At 37.2% G+C, this 21989-nt stretch overlaps 3 protein-coding genes, 1 long non-coding RNA gene and 2 other non-coding genes across 6 annotated transcripts; all 6 read left to right on the top strand.

The window, feature by feature from the left end:
* The first annotated feature begins 2194 nt into the window (after positions 1–2194).
* Positions 2195–3134, top strand: LOC127810003 (uncharacterized). Its single transcript, XR_008025320.1, has 2 exons — positions 2195–2297; positions 2893–3134. It is a non-coding gene; the product is annotated as an uncharacterized LOC127810003 (long non-coding RNA).
* On the top strand, positions 2362–2466 carry LOC127793640 (small nucleolar RNA snoR69Y). Its single transcript, XR_008021476.1, has one exon. It is a non-coding gene; the product is annotated as a small nucleolar RNA snoR69Y (small nucleolar RNA).
* Positions 2559–2645, top strand: LOC127793645 (small nucleolar RNA snoR53Y). Its single transcript, XR_008021480.1, has one exon. It is a non-coding gene; the product is annotated as a small nucleolar RNA snoR53Y (small nucleolar RNA).
* Positions 3135–13446: 10312 nt separating the features above from the next.
* LOC127798138 (putative pectinesterase/pectinesterase inhibitor 22) lies at positions 13447–16221 on the top strand. Its single transcript, XM_052331484.1, has 2 exons — positions 13447–14499; positions 15417–16221. The coding sequence occupies exons 1-2, from the start codon at positions 13545–13547 to the stop codon at positions 16085–16087; spliced, it is 1626 nt and encodes a 541-aa protein (XP_052187444.1). The 5' UTR covers positions 13447–13544; the 3' UTR covers positions 16088–16221.
* Positions 16222–17030: 809 nt separating this feature from the next.
* On the top strand, positions 17031–18925 carry LOC127793880 (pectinesterase-like). The gene is made up of 2 exons (XM_052324654.1): positions 17031–18012; positions 18105–18925. The coding sequence occupies exons 1-2, from the start codon at positions 17031–17033 to the stop codon at positions 18794–18796; spliced, it is 1674 nt and encodes a 557-aa protein (XP_052180614.1). The 3' UTR covers positions 18797–18925.
* A 50-nt stretch (positions 18926–18975) lies between these two features.
* LOC127793874 (pectinesterase-like) lies at positions 18976–21725 on the top strand. The gene is made up of 3 exons (XM_052324641.1): positions 18976–18981; positions 19522–20542; positions 20662–21725. Exons 1-3 carry the CDS (start codon positions 18976–18978, stop codon positions 21723–21725), a joined length of 2091 nt encoding a protein of 696 aa, XP_052180601.1.
* The last annotated feature ends 264 nt before the right edge of the window (positions 21726–21989 follow it).

The raw sequence follows: 21989 nt of genomic DNA, 5'->3' as shown, positions 1-21989 counted from the left end.
CGTTGATGTTGCATTCCTAAAATAGAGGGAGACATAAGATAAAGAAAAAAATAATTAAAGTATAATAAGATATTAGTAAAAATTTAAAATCTCAATTTAAAACTTAAATAACTTGAAACGCACAAATCGAGGAGAGAGATGAAAAAAAGGGAAGGGAAAAAATTTCAAAAAGGAAATCCTTCTTCTTATGGGTCTTTTTCCGTCGGCTCTATATATGAGAAAATGAAGTTAATCATGGAATTCAGCATCTAATGATCAAAAACATGACTTTCACCGATTATATAGTGGTTACAGTCCACTAGGGATGGCAATTACAATCGAAATTGTGGGAAACCGAATCGAAATCAAACTGGTCAACGCGGTTAAAAACTGTTTGACTGGGTAATTGTTTGGTTCGGGGAAAAACCGAACACTGTTTCAATGGGTATGGTTTGGTTATGATTTTCACTAAAACCAAATCAAAACCCGAACCGAAACCGAACCGAATGGTGGGTAATCGAACCGAACCGAATATATATATATAATATAATATGTATATATAATATATATTATATACAATCCCGCCCACCTGAACCCAGCCCACATGAGGCTAGCCTACCCCAGCCTAATTGCCTTGCTTGCAAACCCTTCTCTCATTCTCTTCTCTTTCCTCTCTCAACCTCACTCTCACTCTTTCTCACCCTCGCTGCCTCTCGCTCGTTCGCCCGCCCTCGCCCTTGCTCTCTACATGTCTCTTGTTCTTGCTCACCCTCGCTGGATCTCTCTTGCTTTTGCTAAGGCTCAGCCCTTACTCTCGCTTGCCTTCAATCTTTCTCACTTTTTCTGCCTCATTTCTCTTGCTTCTCCGCGCGAGCTCGCCAATCGCCCTCGCTATCTGCATCTCTCTTGCTCTCGCTAGGGCTCGGCCCCTCTTGCTCTCGCTCGCCCTCGATCTCTCTCACCCTCGCTGCCTCTCGCTCTCTGTCTCATCTCTCTTCATATTAATTTATTTTTTATATTTATAATTTTGTTAGATGGAGTTGGCTCATTCATTTCAGATGGATATGCATCAATTTATGAAGAATATATTAATGTTGTTGATGAAGGTATTAACTTTCGTAGCTAATTTTTTTTAGCTTAAATTATAATTTAATTATTCACATATTAATTTATTGATCTTAACAATTGTAGGTTTGGAGATGTAATTTTATATCCAATAAGTTTTGTAACTTTATGCAAGAATAAGGTAACTTTATTAGAATTTATCTTTGTTTATTGTGAAATTATTAAAAATTTTTATGAATGATATTTGTCTTTGTTTGTTGATATGGATTAAACTAAAAAAATTATGGTTAAACCGAAATCAAATGATTTGGTTATGGTTTTAAATTTTTAAAACCAAATGGGTAATGGTTTGGTTTTGGTTTTAGTAATTTAAGTTTGATTTGGTTATGATTTTGGTAAAAATCGAAATCAAATCGAACCATTGTCAATCCTACAGTCCACCCATCTTCAAGACGTGTTTGTCCTTAATTACTAGATTATGTCTGGGGGCGGGGAGGGAAAAAACTTTTGTTAGCAAAGGTTGGGTTTAACGAAATCCGGCCTAAATTCTTTTAGGGTCAATAAACTTAAATGCACCTAAGTTCTGCAACAATTTCTCTAAATTTTGTTGAACCCACAATATATAGATAGAGAAGGGGACAACAAATATTTACTGAGTTAGGCTATGAGTGGGGATGGTGAAAGAAAGTCAACAACGATGGACAATGAATGGAGGTTTGGTTTGGTGATAAAAGAAGTAACTGTGTAAAAGACAAAAGAAAAAAAATATAAAAAATAAAAGACTTTTATATATAGAAGAATAATTTAATCATTTTATAGTGTTTAACGAGACTAACTAATTACATGAGTAAATTTGTAACATGTTACTAAACTTTATAAGTATTTATTATTTTTTTAAATATTAAAAATAATATTTACAATTATTCTAAGTTTCGTATATAATTTTTATGAGAAAAATCTCCAAATACTCGTACACCATTTTGAGTTGGGCCAAAAGTTTTGGCCCAAGCCAAGTGGGCTAGAAGCCGATGAGAGCCCAAGATTTCATTTCGGCCTCCGTTATCCAATAAAATTTCGGGGGGCATAGACGGAAAATCGAATAAGCCCTAAACCCTAGTACATCCATCCTTCTATTTAACCCCAACAGTCCCGCAATTCATCGAGTTCCTTCTCCGCCTCTGTTTCAGTCGACACCCCTTGCAAAGTTCCGCCTCTGTTCCCGTACCCGTAGAATCTGATTCCCCTCGCAAATTGTAGGTCTTGTCTCTCTCTTCCTCTCTGTATGCGTACATGTATGCTTTGTATATGCTCATATCTGTTGGGGCGGTGATGATAAATGTTAATCCCAGCTCATTATGAGGCCTTATTCTTTGTGAAAAGGCCAGGGAATGAACTCCATTTAACATATGGCTGAGCTTCAACTCTCGTTCTTCTTGGTTTTCATTCATTGTTTACCGTTTTTGATTGATTTGATTTCTTATGGTTGTTTTGATGATTTACGAAAGGCGATCGATGTTCCCTGTGATGTTTTTAGTTTTTATCCATGCTAATTCTGATCATTCTGTGACTGAATCTTTTCTCATCTAATTTCTGAGGGAGCGCCTTGCGTCTTTCATTTATTTCACAAATTTTCATAATTTTTTTTGTATTCTCGTTGTAGCTTTTTACATGAACCATCGATGCATTTATTCGTATCATTTTTCAAAAATTCGATCTAATGTCGATTTGTTTCATTTCTCAAACCTTGCTTTGATCTGAGGTTCCTTATCGGGCCAAATCGAGTCTGACATTACTTTTTACCCTGCTCTTGTCGACATTCAAGAATTTGAGGACCATTTTAATTTTCAGATCAACAAATACTGAGGATGAGATTCATAATCTCTTAGATCAGCTGAATCTGTTTTCACGATTACAAATGGAGAAAGATTATTAGTTGTGATTTTGTAAATGAGTCAATTTTGTTGTGCCTATTATTATTGAAGAGTCGATTTAGTTTTGCACAATATTTCTATTTCAATATTATCGCGTATTCGTTGTATAGTGTTCAATTCTAAGAGAACTATATATAACAGGAGGGGGGATTACCAGTCGGGATAATATTGCATTATTCTGTTTAATTACCTAATAAGCATTTTGAGTTTATAATTTTATAATATTGTTTTAATAATATAAATATTTTTTTATGAAAAATATTGTAAATAGCGAATGTGAATCTGTTAAAATGTATATTTGATGAATTTTTTATATATATCTATTGTATAGCATAAAATATTAGGTAAATATTTATTATTTAATTTTTATCATAATTAAATAAATAACGATGATGATAATGAAGGTGTCGGTAAAGATATAAAACCATATTGACTATTGAGGTATCGGTACTCACGCTGCCCTGCCCTTCCCTGTTTGAGCTTGACAACATGGTACTAATACAAGGCCTAACAGGCCATTTGGGTTGCGAGGTTTCTCTTGTCTTGTTGCCAGAAAGGATTGTTCTCGTGAGAAGGTATATGAAATCAATTTTTTACTATTAAAATGGTTTATGGTGCCCGATAAAATTGACATTTTTGTAAATTTCTATGTTTGGATACCAGTAGTAGATGCCTGTAGTTGGAAAGTACAATTGGTTTATAAGTTAGTTACATGAATTTTAATTTATTAATTATATCAATCATTTTTTAATCTCTGCAGATAACAAAAACTTGTTATTTTTTTTTAAATTTTCAAAATATATTTTTCTCCACTTATTTAAAAATAAAAAAAATGTGCAAAAAGTATAATTGATGGGAGATGGCATTTTAGGTTTAAAGAAGTTAGAATATGGGTTTATACAAGATAAACTCATAGTTTTGGGTTTTTGGTGAAATTTCAATAGAGAAACAAAGAAATGATATTTTTATAAAAAATAGAAAATAAAAATACGGGATAAAGTATAAATTTTAAAAATATAATTTTTTTTTATAAATATAATTTTTAATATAAAAAATAGTTTAAATATAATACAAATAAATATAAACAATAAACATAAGTTTTTAAGTTTTATAATTTATCCAATGAAATAATTTTTACCTCATTTTCATAATAATTAAGTAGATCTTATAATTTCCTAATCTTATATTTTTTTATATTTTATTTCTTATTTTATTTATTTTTTAATAAACTTTAATTCTATTTATTTATAATTTTAACTACTATAAAATTTTATTATTTATTTTATAATTTAATAATATATATTACAGAATTGAATAGTGCTAATAGCATGAAAAAATTATTTTTTTTGTGATTTTATTCAAACGTTTTAATTTTACTAATAAACACCTGATTTGGTTAGTTAGTTGCAATTTTACCCATAACCTGAATTCGATTTGAAAGGCATGTGCGTTCGTTAGCGTGGCATGTCCCTTGGCATTTTAAAACATTTTGAGTGGGCTTACGTTAACATAGGTGAAAAAAATAAAAAAAAATCTTATGTTATATAGATATATATGTTATATATATATATATATATATACAAAGAGGGAAGACAAGTACAGGATGGAACGACGACGAAGAATGAAGAGATCAAGGTGACGACCAATCTCCACCACCACCACTATCGTTCATGACGCTGCGTGCATAAAAAATCATATGGGTTGCAAATGGGTCTACAAGATAAAATTTAATCTTATCGGCACTATCAAGCACTATAAAACATGCTTGGTTGCAAAAGGTTACAGTCAGATCAAAGGTTTTGATTATCGTGAGACTTTTGTCCCTATTGTCAAGCTTGTTACCATACGCTTATTCATTGTTGTTGCGTCTTTCATGAATTGGCACCTTCAGCAATTAGATGTCAACAATCCATTTTTCCATGGCGATCTAGAGGAAGATGTCTACATGTTGCCATTACCTGTTGATTTCAGACAAGAGGGGGAGATTCTAATATGCAAGCTTCACAAATCTTTGTATAGGCTTAAGCAAGCTTTTCGTCAGTGGTTCATCAAACTATCAAAAGTCCTCATCCTTGTGGACTTCATACAATCCAAATCAGATTACTCCTTATTCATTCGACACCATGGCACTTTATTTACTATTCTTCTTATCTATGTGGATGACATCATTTTGGCAATCAATAATCTCCAAGAAATTAAACAAATTAAAGCTCATCTCATGCAACAGTTTAAACTTAAAGATCTTTGTAACTTGAAATATTTTATTGGCATAGAGATATCTCGATCAAAGCAAGGAATTGCTATTTCACAAATAAAATATACCCTTGAAATATTAGAAGACATGGGATACTTGGCAGTAAAGCCTGCCAATTTTTCAATAGAGTAGAATTTATCTCTTAGTAAGGAATAAGGGTGTGCATTTTTTCGGTTTAACCAAACCAACCGAATTGAACTGACCGAACTGGTCAGTTTGGTTCGGTTTTGTAGCTTATCGGTTAGTGGGTTGGTTGGAGTTCGATTCGATTTGGTTTAACCGATTACCCGAAAAATCGAACCGACCGAAGTATGGAACGACGTTGTTTTGTGTTTAGAAAGAACCCACCCTCCCCAACCCTTGCGCCTCATTGCCATTTGTCGTTCGATTCAAAACTCTAACCCCTTTTCGAGAGACTTCCGAAGGTTCAGAAAGAGAGAGAGCGAAACCCTAACCCCCTTTTGAACCCCGATTGTCGACGTTGTCGCCGTCTATCGCCCTCGGTTCCTTTCCTTCGTCACCTCCGCCGTCCGTCGCCCTCAGCTAATTCTGTGTCTTCAACCTTCTTTGTGTAGATCAGAAGATGAACGCGCTTCGCTCGAAACATTCGGAGACTAAACAACGCAGGAGGAGCAAGATTAACGAGAGGCAAGCACCACGAGCCTTCTATTTTGTTGTTTGCTATATTATTATTTGTGTACATTAAACTGGAAGGAAAATGGTTCATTGCTCAGTGTATGGTTGTGATGATATATTTAATGTATTGGCTGTCGATCTCTGCCACATGGTGTCTTTTTAGTGAAATTTCGTGAATTAACTCGAACTTCTTGGTAGTCTGTAATATTTATATCTAGTGCTAAATTCCTCATTAGGTAAACTCTTGGTTAAGATTCAAGAGATAAAACCCTTCAGAGGTGTTTTATGGGCATAGCTGGATGTTGGCTTGATTTAAATCTCTTGAACAGTCTGTTGAAGGGATAGCCATGGAGACGATGAACAATTTTAATTAAGTCGAAGTTAGTTGAAATGCCGTAGGTATTAGAATGTTTTAAGATTTTTTAGAAAACCATTTTCCAATGAGTGTCATTAGAAAATTCAGTTTTAAGCACTATGTTGTCAGAAGACCAACTTAGTTGATTATATTTGTTTTTCCCTTATAAAAGACTTTGAGGAAATAAATACAGAATGCGTTGGATCATCTTTGGTTGCTAAGTTTATTGTTTTGAAATAGCTGTGCACCATGTTTTAAATGTTTTTTGTTCAATACATGTAAAAGTTCGCTCTATTTTATATATAAGCTCAGTTTTGGGTGTGTTTTCTGTTCTATTAGTTCAATGTCAATCTCGGTTAATTCGATTTTTGATTAATTTTGGTTCGGTTCGGTTTGGTTTGATTGTTGGGTAGGTTAATCGGTTCGGTTAGAAAAATCTGAAAATCGATTTGAACCGGTTCAGTTATTTCAGTTAGTGTTTTTTTTCAATTCGGTTCGATTCGATTCGGTTATAGGGTTAGAGGCGATTCGATTCGGTTGGCTAAAAATCGGTCGGTTCGATTCGGTTAAACCGAATCCACACCCCTAGTAGACATGGCCACGGTTCATGAACCGCCGGTTCCGGTTCATGAACCGCCGGTTCCGGTTCAAGAAATCTTTGAACCTGAACCGAACCGCCCAAGGGCGGTTTGGGACGGTTCGGTTCCGGTTCCGGTTCGTGCCGGTTCGGTCAACGGTTTGGACCGGTTCGGTCAACGGTTTGAGCCGGTTCGGTCAACGGTTCCGGTTCCGGTTCAAACCGAATTTTTTTAATTTTTTTTTAAATATTGTTGTATTCAATTTTGGTCCTTGTTCCGTTGTTCGGTTCGGTTTGGTTTCGATTTTTAATTGTTAAATGTAATTGTAAATATAAATATTCTCAACCATATTTTTAATAAAAAAACACTACTAAAAATTGAAGAAATATAAGTAATAATTTCATTAAAAATAATTAAAACAACTAAACAAGTATGTAATATAAGTAATTAATTTTTACAAATGTGAAAAATAAAAAATAAAAAATAGAATTAGACTTAATTTCATTAAAAAATAATTACAACAAAAATGTAATACAAGTAATTAATTTTTACAAATGTGAAAAAAAATAAAATATGGACTTGGATCCTACGCATCTTCATTGGAGTCGGAAGTCGCCGTTGTTGAACCATCATTAACCCATTCGTCAGATGATGATGAATGGATAAGTTCTTCTTGACGTCGCATGTTAGCTCTTTCCCAATCATCGAGGCAAACTTGAGCTTCCAATGATTCTGGAGCCAATCTTGATCTTCTTTCGTCCAAAATGTTGCCTCCACTACTGAATGTTTGTTCAACGGCTACAGTTGAAGCTGGAACTGCAAGAAGTTGACTTGCAATAATTGCAAGAGTTGGAAATGTCTCCTTGTGCCTTTTCCACCACTCCAAAATTTCAAAATTTAAACCTGTATCATCACCAAACTCAAAAACTGTGGTTAGATAAGTTTCGAGCTCCGAATGTGAGCTCGATCTAGGTTTTTTCCTCCTTTGATCTAAAAATTTATGACCCCATTTCATTGGTTGGGAGGAAGAGGAATGCGGAGCCATGGATGGAAATGATTCTTCACTACTAGGAGCAATAACATATGCTTCATATAATTGATTGCATAAAGTTCTAACCTTAGAAATTATAATATTCACATCAATTTCTTCATTATTTTCTAATCCTAACAACGAATAATAGTTAGACAAACACTCAATTAAACCATCAAATTTACACCTAGGATCAAATACCATAGTAACAAGAAAAATTTCAGGAATAAATTGATAATAACGTAACCATTTTTCTCTCATTTCTAAAACAGCATGACAAATTTCTTCAACATTAATTCCTTCCATTAATACACCGGCCACATTCATTGCTTCTATTAAAAATTGATGTGAAGTTGGTTTATAAACACTACTAAGTGTATGAGTAGCATCATTAAAAATTCGTAAAATATTCAAAATTGAACTACAAACATTCCACATAGTTGGAAAAATAGGATATTGTGGAATATAATTTGCTGCAAAAGAACACAATAAATCTTTATATTCAAAAGATTGATTAAGTAATTTAAAAGTTGAGTTCCAACGAGTAGGGACATCTTTTGAAAAACGTTTTGGGGTTTGACCATTGGAGGTGCAAAAATGTGCCCATGCTTTTGCAGTTCGAGGGTGTACCCAAATATAAGAAATAACATTTCTAATTGGATCTAAATAAGAATTAAGTGACTTAATACCATCTTGAACACATAAATTTAAAACATGACATGCACATCTAACATGAAAAAATCTTCCACCAAAATTTGGTTGGCAAATTCTTTTCAATTCATTAATAGAAGCAGTATTAGCCGATGCATTATCAAAAGAAATTGAAAAAATTCTATTAACTAATCTATATTCTTGTAAAATTTGTTGAATTATTCTACAAATATTTTCAGCATTATGACTTTCATCAAAACATCGATACGCAAGAATTCTTTTTTGTAAAACATAATTTTCATCAACCCAATGACAAGTAATACCCATATATGAATGAGTTTGCCAATGATCACTCCAAATATCACTACAAATAGAAACATTAATATTATTGTTTTGAAAATATGTTATCAATTCAATTTTTGAGTTTTTAAACAATTTTAACAAATTCCTTTTCAAAGTATTTCTAGGAATTGATTTAAAACTAGGATTAACAAAGTTTTGACAAAATCGAGTAAAACCTAATTTTTCACCAAAACTAAAAGATAAATGATCAATTGCTACCATTTCAGCTAAACCAGACCTACAATTAGCTTCATTATAATGAAATAATTGAGGAGAGTTTGAAGAGGTAGCAAACCCGGATATTTGTGTTTGATCGCGGCTCAATCCAACCTTGAGCGGGTGCTTTGTTTGCAAATGTCGGGCGAAAGTACCATATCCACCTCCTTGCTTGAATTTGTATACTTGATTACAATAATTACAAGATACATCAAATTTACCATCTCCTTTTGGTGTTTTCTTGAAATGAATATTAAAAATATCAGAAGTAGAAATTTTTCCACCTCCCTTTTGTTGAGTTTCACTCTCTTGTGTTTGAAAATTTTGAGCTTCAAACTCAACATTTTCAACATTTCTACCTTCACTTGCCATTTTTTTGAAAAAAGTATGATAATAAAAAAATATAATAATGATAAAATAATATAGTAACAAGTAATAAATAATTAATAATATAATTGAATAAATTGATAAATAACAAAATGAGAAGATTGAAGAAATTGAAATTAAAATATTAAATGAGAGACAAAATTGAGAGAATAATAATAGCTTGAGACTTGAGAGAGAGAGAGAGAGATAGAGAGAAAGTGTGAAAAATGAGTGGGGGAGGGAGGGGTATATATAGATAGGAATTATAAAATTTAAAAAAAAAAAAAAAGTTTGAGGGGGGGGGGGTCCAACGGTCCAATCCAATTTGGACCGTTGGGGGGGGGGGGGGGGGCTGTCCAACGGTCCAATTTGGACCGTTGGGGGGGGGGGGCTGTCCAACGGTCCAATTTGGACCGTTGGGGGGGGGGGGTGCGCCGCGCACGGGGGGGGAGGGGGGGGGCCGCGCACGGGGGGAGGGGGGGGTGCACCGTGCGCGGCCGCACGCGCACGGGGGGGGGGGGGCGGTTCCGCGAAACCGGAACCGGCGGTTCCGGTTCAGCGGAACCGGCGGTTCCGGTTCCGGTTCCGCGGAACCGGCGGTTCCGGTTCTCCGGAACCTTGAACCGGAACCGGACCGAATTTCGCCGGTTCGGTCCGGTTCCGGTTCGGCCGGTTCCGGGTCCGGTTCCGGCCGGTCCGGTTCCGGTTCGAACCGCCGGTCCGGTTCAATTTTGGCCATGTCTAACCCCTAGTAAGGAAGAAGGTGATTGTATTGAAAATCCCTCATCTTATCGAAGACTTGTTGGGCAATTGATTTACTTAACCATCACAAAGCCAGACTTGGTCTATTCCGTTCACATTCACAGTTAGCTTATGGACAAGCCCTAAGTTCCACACCTAGAAGCGGCACAAATAGTTCTACGCTACATTAAGAAGACACCTGGACAATGTATTTTTTTTCCATCCACAAGTTCATTACAGTTGAATGCCTTTTGTGATGCGGATTGGGCTTGATGTCGAGACACACAAAAATCAATCACATGCTACTGTGTGTTTATTGAGAGTTCCCTTATTTCTTGGAAAACTAAAAAGCAAGCTATTGTCTCTAGGTCAAGTGTAAAGATAGAATATCAATCCATGACATTTGTTTGTTGTGAGGTCACTTGGCTTCAAAACATTTTACATGATCTTGAAATAAAGCATTCACAGCTGGTTAAGTTATTTTGTGATAATCAAGTAGCTTTACACATAGTTTTCAATCCGGTATTTCATGAACGAACAAAATACATAAAAATTGACTGTCACTTTGTTCGAGAAAATGTTCAAGTTGGTGTAGTCAAGACTTATCATATATCAACATAAAAAAACCAACCGACATTTTCACTAAATCATTAAGCACACCATAGTTTTCAATTCTTATCAGTAAGTTAGTGGTCGTCCCTTAGGGTATGGCCACTCAAGAGAGGGTAAATTGAGTGATTAATTTTTTTCTCAATTTTAATAAATAATTTTAATTAATGATTTTATTAAAAAATATATATTTGATAAATATAATAAATTATATTTGAGATTAATAATAAATGTAAACCACAAGATATAACAAAAATAAATACAATGAGGCATAAGATAATTTATAGTGGTTCGGTGTCTTCACATACACCTAGTTCATTCTCCCAAGGTCTAACCATCATTGGGATTCTATTAAATCAAAATCACCAAGGTTTCCACACTAACTCACCTTAGAAACTAGATACACACCTAGATTACAATGGGTTCTAGACAATTACTACACCAAGGTTTTCTCCCTAGCTTACATTGGAAACTAGTTTCACATAGATTTTAACGGATCTAGAAAACCTATACAATTCTCAATAATAATTTAAATGTTTACAAATAATTTATCTACACTTATACACAAATAAACAATTAAGAACAAATTATACAAGACAATAATATTTAAATAAATAAATAAATTTGTAATCTCAAATGAAGAAGTTCGGATTTATCATAGAAGACTTAAAGAACTTTTCTCCTCTTATCTTGTGGCTTTTCGGTGGATGAATAATAAATCTTTGAGAGTTTTGGAATGATTGAAAATTAGCTTGAAAGCTTTTAGTAGCTTTGGATGTGCAATATGTGCAATGGATACTCAAAAAATGAGTTTGGGGTATTTATAAGTATTTTAGCCACTAAAGAAAGGGTTAATATGAAGTTTGAAATTCAAAAAATATTTAAATTTTCTCAAACAATAAGAAAACATGTCTCACATTTAATTCAAAATAAATTTACTTTTTGCATGAGAAATCAAGATTTGAAAATTCAAATATAAACTTTTAAGACATAAATGATTAAAATCAGAAAATATGTTTAAAATCAATTTTCTTTAATTCAAAATAAATTTACTTTTTGCATGAGTAAGAGAAAATATATCTAAAACTAATTCTTTTTAATTCAAAATAAATTTACTTTTTGTATGAGAAAGAGAAAACATGTCTAAAAGTAATTCTCATTTAATTCAAAATAAATATACTTTTTGCATAAGTAATAAAAGCATTTATCAATAAATGAAAATTCAAATATAAACTTTTGAGACATAAATAATCAAAAGAATGAAATATGTTTAAAGATAATTCACCTTTAATTTAAAATAAATTTACTCTTTGTACCCACTTTTAATTCAAAATAAATTTAATTTTTTATATAAGAAAGAAATACATCTATATCATAAAAATATTTTTATTAATCATCAAAACTTAATTAATATGAACAAGTTGACTCAACACTTAGAAATGATGAACAGTTATTTCAATTTGAGGAGTAGTGTTAAGAACTAAGGTACTTAAATTCAGGAAATGTGTTATGAACCAAGATCCCCAAAAGCCGAATGTTTTCTAGAAAATGTGTTTTTGCTTTTTGGCTTTTTGTTTTATCTATTTATCTTTTTTTTTTGGTATATATATATATATATAGCTATTGTCTTGTTCAAAGAAATAACGCGAAAACATTACTCTTTTAAGAATTCTTTGACATTACTCTTACAGGAATTCTTTCAGTCTTCATATATCTTGTATCTTGGTTAGATTTGGGCCGCCCATCAAGAGTCTGGCGTTGACGCACACCATGCGGACTCCCTTGTCCATGGCCAAGGCCCATGCCGTTTTCTTGGCCAGCGTCTTCGACAGCGCGTGTTGCGGCTTAAATTTACGGCATGAGTTGATGAAAAACGTGTCTTTGATAATTTTTTATAATTTATAAAATATTCTTAGAATGTTTGACAAATTATAGAGGCGGCTCAAAAAAAAAAAAAAAAAAAAACCTCTATAAATATTAATATTCATAAATATTAAAATATCATAAAACATGAATAACTAAAATATTTAAATTGCATAATTATAAATTAATTAAAAATACAAAAAAATAATGACGTTGTTCAAATTTATCATATAAACTATTGCTGAATTATGACTATGTGAAGATGCATGCATGAAACAGACTGACTAGGAATTTGAAATATATAGAGAGGTTCTTATTTTTTGAAATTAAGTAGTTGTTTAAATATTCAGTTTTTTTTTTTTTTCACTATCTATTAAAAAAAAATTAAAATTTGTGAGATTAGATTAGTTTTGATCCATTTTTATACGCAATTTTTTAAAGCAAAAATAGAATTGATAATTTGCTAATGCTAGAGGTTAATAAAAACTTGAAACATAAAAAATAATAAACCACAGTACATGTATTATATATTTGTATGAAATTATGTCAACAATATTATTAATTAATTGCAGCATGTGAATTGAACCAGATACCCATCTATTAGATCACACATATATATATATATATAAATTAATTGTGTAGCTAGCTAGACTAGAATCCACAAGAGTCTAAAGAAGCAAGCAGCCTCCTTAGCCAGCAAGTATGAAATAACAGCAGTAGGAAAATACCACTCCACGCTCCACAAGGCAGCATCACTTTTTCTTTGCTACGAGAAAAAGCATATGTTAAAGCCTGCACATAGAATCATGCAACAGCAACCCCCAACTACTCTATTTTCTTTGATACCAAACAATCCCCATTACAGCTATCTCCCTCAAACAGTGCAATTCTTCTTCTCTTTTTAATCTTCCCATCACCCCCCCACGATATGGCCCCAAATATACCAATGGCATTCCCCACCACCTTTCTTCTTCTTCTTCTTCTCCTTGTTTCGCCTTCCATTATTCATGCTTTCTCCCATGAAACCACTTTCCAAAGCCTTGCAAGCCAAGCCTGTGCCAACATCCAGAACCAAAGCTCTTGCCTCCTCAACCTGCAGTCGAGGGTCGTCCGGTCAGGGTTAGACCAGCAGAGCCCCGGCTCGATACTCAGAGCCGCGATGGAGAACTCTCTCGACGAAGCGAGACAAGCCATTGAAATGATCACCAAGTTCAACACCTTATCCATTACTCTCCGAGAACAAATAGCCATTCAGGACTGCCAGGAGTTGCTAGACTTCTCGGTGTCCGAACTGGCTTGGTCCCTGGCCGAGATGAAGGTCGTTAGGGCCGGCGCCGGTAGCCACTCCGAGGGGAACTTGAAGGCATGGCTGAGCGCGGCGCTTAGCAACCAAGACACCTGCCTGGAGGGCTTCGAGGGCACGGACCGACGCCTCGAGAGGTTCATCAGAGGCAGCCTGGCTCAAGTCACTCAGCTCATTGGCAATGTCCTGGTTCTGTACACCCAGCTGCATCGCCTGCCCTTCAAAGCAACGAGGAACAGAACTACTTCAGGAACCGAGGATTCTGAGTTTCCCAAGTGGATGAGTGAAGGGGATCAAGAGCTTATGGTTTCAAGGCCCGGAGGATTAATGCATGATGCAGTGGTGGCTTTGGATGGCACCGGGGATTATCGGTCCATAACACAGGCCATTAACGAAGCTCCGAACTTTAGCAACAGGAGGTACATTATCTACATAAAGAGAGGGGTTTACAGAGAGAACATTGACATGAAGAAGAAGAAGACCAACATCATGTTTGTTGGGGATGGCATAGGCGCCACCATTGTCACTGGAAATAGGAATTTCATGCAAGGTTGGACCACCTTTAGGACTGCTACTGTTGGTAAGATACCTTAATTCTCTACTTTTATTTCTTTTTTTTTTTTCCCGTTCCTTTAATTGGTTTTGTTATAGTGACATCCTTTATGACTCGAGTTTAAATCTCTTTGATTAAAGATCGAGTTAATTATCTTGTGCACACCTAAAAAATAGTACTATTTGTTCTTCACAATTATAAGTTACAAATGAGGGTTTTTCCTTAAAATGCACGGATATTATCATATTATTGAGTGGTATTATTTTACTTGAGAATTATTCAAAAAATTCTGTATATGCAATATTTTTTTTTTCCAGATAAGTTTGTGTATACAATTATGCCAAATGATGTGAATAGTTATTAACTTATATATTGTATATTAGCATTCTTTTGAGATGATTTCCTTTGTGTAGGTCTTCGCTGTTCAGTCTTACAATTTTTTTATAAGGGAAGTAAATCTGAATCTAATTCACAATAATTGCACAAGGAGTGAATTCGAATCTAAAAACTCAACTCGTCCACCGCTCCCTACTGATCATTGAGATAACCCAAGCGACATATTAGTATTCTCTTATAAAATGTTGTGATGCATACTACATAGATAAGGAAAATATGTCAAATGGCTCACAAATATTACTATTATATCATTATACATTACTACTTATACAAAATTTTATCTGTATGAATATGTTGAAAATAAAGACATACCAGAATACCTCATATATAATTATTGGAAAGAAAAAAAAAAAGCAACTACCAAATCATTGAATTTTATGTACAGAAGTTCATATAAATATCAAAATAATTCTTATCAGTAACAAAAAAATCAACTTTTTCATAGTTCTTGCTGTTTTTACTATTTCTTACATATGATACAGTTTGTAAGAATATTATTTTGCATTGAAATTCTCGAATGATCTCAAATATCCTCTTCTTTTTTGTAGCTGTTTCCGGCAAGGGATTCATAGCAAGGGACATGACATTCCAGAACACGGCTGGGCCGGCGAACCATCAGGCGGTGGCCCTCCGAGTCGACTCCGACCAGTCAGCCTTCTACCGGTGCAGCGTGGAGGGCTATCAAGATACCCTCTACATCCACTCCCTCCGCCAATTCTACCGCGAGTGCAACATCTACGGCACCATCGACTTTATCTTCGGCAACGGCGCCGCCGTCCTCCAGAACTGCAAGATCTTTACCAGAGTTCCCTTGCCGTTACAGAAGGTGACGATCACAGCTCAGGGCCGGAAAGATCCTCACCAGAGCACAGGCTTTTCGATCCAAAACAGCTTCATCTACGCCACCCAGCCAACTTACTTGGGCCGCCCATGGAAGCAGTATTCCAGAACGGTTTTTATGAACACTTTCATGAATGGGCTGGTCCAGCCCAGAGGCTGGCTCGAGTGGTATGGGAACTTTGCTCTGAACACTTTGTGGTATGGCGAGTATAGGAACTATGGACCCGGGTCGGGCCTCGCAGGGAGGGTCAGGTGGTCCGGGTTCCACGTTATTCGAGATGCCTCCACGGCGAACTTCTTCACGGTGGGTAGGTTCATCGATGGGATGGCCTGGTTGCCGCCCACCGGGATCAAGTTCTCGTCCGGGCTGAGCAATTAGGCTTCGGACGCGGAGTTGTAAACTTATTGTCTAGTCCTATTAAACAGTTACAGATTCATCTATTATTAAAAGTTTAGGAGAAACGCATAGTTGATAAATTTTATATAATATGATCATTAATAATTCTTTCCGTAACACCAACCAATTTCTTGATTTTTTTTTTTTTTTTTTGTTTAGTTGGTAAATGCTTGAATATCAATGCATTGAAAGTTGTGTATAACCCTGTCCTACTTATATCTAACACAAGAAATGGGTTCAGCTTCAGGCTCAACATGCAAACAAGTAAAATATGAACATTTTATTATTAATTCTATACCATGGGCCTCGTCCCACATCTTCCCGGCTAAGATTGACTTCATAAATGGTCGGTTTAAATACAATGGATAAAGGAATTTTGCAACCTTAATACATAATAATTAGTTAGTTGGCCTCGTCGTATACATTAATTTGTGGCGGACACGTCCTACTTTTGGATCCTTAGTGCAACCAGTATCATCTTCATGCATGCACATCTAATTCCTCCGGTTCTATTTTGTATGTTTTTCTTATTTCCTAAAACTGGGATCATATTTCAAGACAGATTTCGAACTATTTCACAATAAATAATAAATAAATATACCCAGAAATTAATGAATGGTTGATGTGGTTCAGACATTCATTGGACAACATTTGAAACTGGGCCAACCATGCACAAGAAATAAATAGAATTATATATCCAAACTAATTTGCTGCTTAGCTTCATAATTTTGTAACATAAACCAAAGATGCAGAGCAGATCAAGATGAACGCGCTTTTGAGCAGATGCAGAAGTTGACTTTAATTATTAACATAACATTGATTAATAAATTCAACTTAAAATTTTCCGGCACGAGAAGTTGGCTATAAATAGCCAATGCCCCACATCACATCCTCGTAATTTAGTCATAACCAGTATTTGCAAAACATGGCTTCCATGCATTATTCAACTTCTTGTTGCATTGCTTCAATGTCTCTCATTCTCACGCTCTCTTTCTTCTCTCCATCTCTTGCAACTTCCCCCATTTGCAGCTCCACTCCTTTTCCTTCCATGTGCAACTCCATTTTACCAGACAACCAATCTGCCACAACCTGTGACCATGGCCGTTTTTTGATCCATCGATCCCTCGAGAAAACCATGGATTTTCAGTCTCTGGTGAATGGGTACCTCAAGTTGCAGTATGCAGTCCCCCAAAACACCATCCAGGCGCTTGAGGATTGTCGGTTTCTCATAGACCTAAACATGGATTTCTTGTCTAACGTTGGTGGAGCTGTTGGATTTACAGACAACCTTCAAAGTCCACTGTTGGACGAGACATACAGTTTGCTTAGTGCAGTATTGACCAACCATCAAACATGCCTAGATGGGCTTCAAGCTACCAGTTCAGCTTCAAGTATCCAAAATGCAGTTTCAGCTCCACTCTACAATGGAAGTTTGCTATACAGCATATCGCTTGCAGTTTTTAGGCTCGGTTGGGCTCGCAATTCCAGGACAGGCCGATGGCTGACAGAAGAAGGACACGCTACATTTTCTAATTTTCTTCACAGTGGAGAGTTAGCATCGACAATGGCAAGCCAGGATCAAAAGAGATACGAGTTGCTGAGTGGAAGAAAATTGCAGCAAACAATTGGGAACAAGGTGAAAGTGAATAGCGTGGTGGTTGTAAGCCAGGATGGAAGCGGGGACTTTACCACCATTAGTGATGCAGTGACTGCAGCCCCAAATAACACCGATGTTAAAACTGGATACTACTTGATTTATGTGACAGCCGGGATTTATGAGGAGTATGTTTCTATTCCCAAGTACAAGAAGTACTTGATGATGATCGGTGAAGGCATCAACAAGACTATAATCACTGGGAACCATAGCGTGGTTGACGGGTGGACAACCTTTAATTCTGCAACCTTTGGTAAGTTGTTGACATTGGCATTAGATTTCGTTGAGCTCAAATAGTCGACATTATATTGTTCACCTACATTTTGGAAAACTACCCTTTTGCAGCTGTGGTCGGGCAAGGATTTGTAGGGTTGAATCTAACCATCCGTAACACAGCCGGCGCAGAGAAGCATCAAGCAGTGGCACTAAGAAGTGATGCCGATTTGTCGGCTTTCTATCAATGCAGCTTCGAAGGATACCAAGACACCTTGTACACACATTCCCTAAGACAGTTTTATAGGGAATGCGATGTGTATGGTACCGTGGACTTCATATTCGGAAACGCAGCTGTTGTTCTCCAGAAGTGCAATCTCTATCCCCGGCTTCCCCTGCAAGGCCAGTTCAATACAATTACTGCACAAGGCAGGACAGATATCAATCAGAACACTGGCATTTCAATACACAATTGCAGCATTACAGCTGCCCCGGACTTGGCATCAAGCAATGGCACGACGCAAACATTTCTGGGGAGGCCATGGAAGCAATACTCAAGAACAGTGTACATGCAAAGCTTCATGGACAGCTTGATTGATCCTGCTGGTTGGGCGGCTTGGTCAGGGGATTTTGCGCTGGATACTTTATACTATGCAGAGTACGACAACATGGGACCTGGCTCCGATACCTCTAACAGGGTTGATTGGCCCGGTTACCATGTCATCAATTCCACAGATGCAGCCAACTTCACTGTCTCCAACTTCATATCAGGAGATGACTGGTTGCCTGCAACCGGAGTCCCTTACACTGCTACTCTGCTCTAATATATAAGAATTAATTAATATCAACTAATGTACTTCCCCAGAAATCTTTCACTTTTCTATATGTTATTTTGTTCTTGACAGTTGTTTACCACACACTCCCTGATGTAAGAGTGCCAATAAAATAAAATGTTCCCATTTATTTGATTTTTGATTTTGATTTGAATCCGCTATTTGTATACATGGAAGTATCTTTTGCTTGATGATTTTTCTCGCATTCCAATCACCACTTGGCAATGAATTTTTCTCTTTGCGGAAGACCGGTGATAACCCAATCCTAAATTAAGGGTGTTGTTGATCTCATAGATTGGCTCAAATTAAATTGTTAAATTGAGGAGGCAAGTAAGTGTATGTGGTGACAGTTAAGTTAGTTGGAAAGTCTCTAAACTGAATTGCATGGGTTGGCTACTATTATTATTATTATTACTACTACATATTTGGAAAGAAAAAGAAACCACCCATTATTTGGCAATTTTAGTCTCCTTTCCCTCGGAGCCAGTGGTTTTCAACAGAAATAACCGACCTGTGAATATATTTGTCGCTCTAATTTATGGATCTTAGCTTCTTAAGATGTGCTAAGCTACGCTCAGTGGAGGCTTTCAAAGCTTTGAGGGGAGAGTTTTGAGAGCCCTCTTACCCTCTCCTTTTAGCCTTAAACCGTGTGTGAAAAAGAAAGGCTATTTCTCTTGGTGTTTTTTGCAATAAAAAGAGTCTGAGCCTCCTATCAGATCTCATCAACCATCATGGGAGAGGGGAACAAAAAAATAGCCACAATTGGCGTCTCTTCATTACTTTTGGTGGCGATGGTGGTGGCTGTGACTGTTGGGGTCAACCAACATACCGCCGATAGCGAAAATAATCATCGCCAAGACGTGTCTACCTCGGTGAAAGCCATTCAAAGTGTGTGTGAACCCACTGATTACAAAGAAGCCTGTGTCAATGGCCTTACATCTTCGGCTGGTAACTCTAGCGACCCAAAAGAACTTATAGGTGTGGCCTTCCAGGTGGCAATCAAGCAGATCGAGGAAGCTGCTAGGAACTCAACTCTCTTGCAAGAACTTCAAAACGATCCAAGAACAAAGGAAGCACTTGAAAACTGCAAGGATTTGGCCGACTCTGCAGTGAATGACCTTAAGAGGTCATTCCATCATATCCGCGAGATTGATGGCAGCAAGTTGGACGATTTGTTGGGCAATCTAAAGACTTGGCTTAGCGGTGCCATTACTTACCAGGAGACCTGCTTGGATGGCTTTGAGAACACCACAGGTGATGCTGGAGAGAAAATGAGACACTACCTGGAGGCTTCAATGCATATGAGTAGCAATGGCCTTGCCATGGTCACTTCCATTTACAACACCCTTGCATCCTTGAACATCCAAGGATTTAATCGCCGCCTCCTCTCTCAAGAGGTCGATGATTTGGGGGGTCACGACGAGTTTCCCCACTGGGTCGATTCAGCTAAGCGAAAAATCCTCACAGAAAAGCCCAAGAAAATCAAGCCAGACGTCGTTGTCGCCAAGGACGGGAGTGGCAAGTACAAGACTGTTAATGAAGCTCTAAAAGATATCCCCAAAAATAGTAACAAGACCTTTGTGCTCTACATCAAGCAGGGTGTTTATCACGAGAAAGTGCAGTTCAATAGAAGCTGGACCAACTTGATGGTCGTGGGAGACGGCCCCAAGAAAACAAGGATCACTGGAAAGCTCAACTACATAGATGGAGTATCCACCTTCCACACTGCAACTGTCGGTACGTCAAACGTGTAACAAGCGCCCCCTGCCTAGCTAAACTAATTAATAATCATAGGTACCTACTGTTCCATCTCATCTCATCCATCCTGCAGTTCTTATGAGTACATTTTGATGCAGTTGCGCTGGGAGACAATTTCATTGCCAAGGACATTGGATTCGAAAACACTGCCGGTCCAGAAAAGCACCAAGCCGTGGCATTGAGGGTTGGGGCCGATAAGTCCATCTTCTACAACTGCCAAATGGATGGATACCAAGACACGCTCTACGCCCACACCTACCGCCAATTCTACCGGGACTGCGTCATATCAGGCACCATAGATTTCATCTTCGGCGACAGCGCTGCAGTCTTCCAGAACTGCACCATGGTGCTGAGAAAGCCAATGCAAAATCAGGCCAACATTGTCACAGCACAAGGCCGCAAGGATAGGCGCCAGCCAACAGGGCTAATTCTGCAGAACTGCAGCATTGTTGCTGATCCAGAGTTCTTCCCCTTCCGCAACCAGACCAAAAATTATCTCGGCAGGCCATGGAAGGAGTACTCCAGAACCATCATCATGGAGTCCTTCATCGACGATTTGATCCATCCAGACGGGTGGATGAAATGGAACGACACCTTTGCCCTCAACACCTGCTTCTACTCCGAGTTCAACAACAGAGGCCCTGCATCTTCCAAGCTCAAGAGGGTTCAATGGCGCGGTGTCAAGGAGCTCAAGGGTGATGACATTCAACGATTCTTAGCCCCGCGATTCATAGACGGCGATAGATGGATTCCCAAGACTGGGGTACCTTATAACCATGGCCTTGTTTTCAAAGCGCCGGCGGAGGAGGCTTCTGATGCCTCCAATGATTCCGATCATAACAAGTCTGGAAAGGACAAGGACAAGGAACACAAGGATTCGGAATACGAAGAAAAATCTGATAATTCTTCTAAGAAGAAGAAGAAGGAGAAGGAGAAGAAGAAGAAGGAAAAGGACTCCAAGTTGCAGGCACCGGCACCGGCACCGGGTTCTCCAGCCCCGGCACCGGCACTGGGTTCACCGGCACCGGCACCGGGTTCTCCGGCCCCTGGCCTGAGCTATGCATTTTGGATGACAACACCAGCGCCGACACCAGGCCACAGTCAGACTCAAACCTCGCCAAGCAAGCCAAAAGGCGGAAGCTTCTTTGCCATGTTCTTCTAGCATAGTGTGTACCATACCATACTCTTTGTGAATACATTTTCTCTTCTGTTTCTGATTTTCTTCTCGGATAGTTGAGTCAACTCATTGGAACCAGAAGCAGCAGTCACTTGTTGTCACCGAATCTTAATCCTATAATATTCCTAATTTTCATCGCTCATCTCTCTTTGTATCAGTAATTTCAGGAGAACAGTCATAGCTTGTAAATTACCCTAATTCCAAAAAGGAGTACACAAAACGTTTTCCTTGAATTGGCCATCCATCTTG

The sequence above is a fragment of the Diospyros lotus genome, chromosome 1 (genome assembly GCF_014633365.1).
Source record: "Diospyros lotus cultivar Yz01 chromosome 1, ASM1463336v1, whole genome shotgun sequence".
Taxonomy (NCBI): Eukaryota; Viridiplantae; Streptophyta; class Magnoliopsida; order Ericales; family Ebenaceae; genus Diospyros; species Diospyros lotus.
Note: the sequence above shows the minus strand (reverse complement) of the source record. Positions and strands in the feature narration are given on the sequence as shown.

Coding starts and splice junctions, on each gene's coding strand:
- LOC127798138 (XM_052331484.1), top strand. CDS start 13,545: ATGGCCCCAAATATACCAATGGCATTCCCCACCACCTTTCTTCTTCTT. Junction 14,500..15,416: donor CTTTAGGACTGCTACTGTTG/GTAAGATACCTT, acceptor TCTTTTTTGTAG/CTGTTTCCGGCAAGGGATTC.
- LOC127793880 (XM_052324654.1), top strand. CDS start 17,031: ATGGCTTCCATGCATTATTCAACTTCTTGTTGCATTGCTTCAATGTCT. Junction 18,013..18,104: donor CTTTAATTCTGCAACCTTTG/GTAAGTTGTTGA, acceptor ACCCTTTTGCAG/CTGTGGTCGGGCAAGGATTT.
- LOC127793874 (XM_052324641.1), top strand. Junction 20,543..20,661: donor CTTCCACACTGCAACTGTCG/GTACGTCAAACG, acceptor ATTTTGATGCAG/TTGCGCTGGGAGACAATTTC.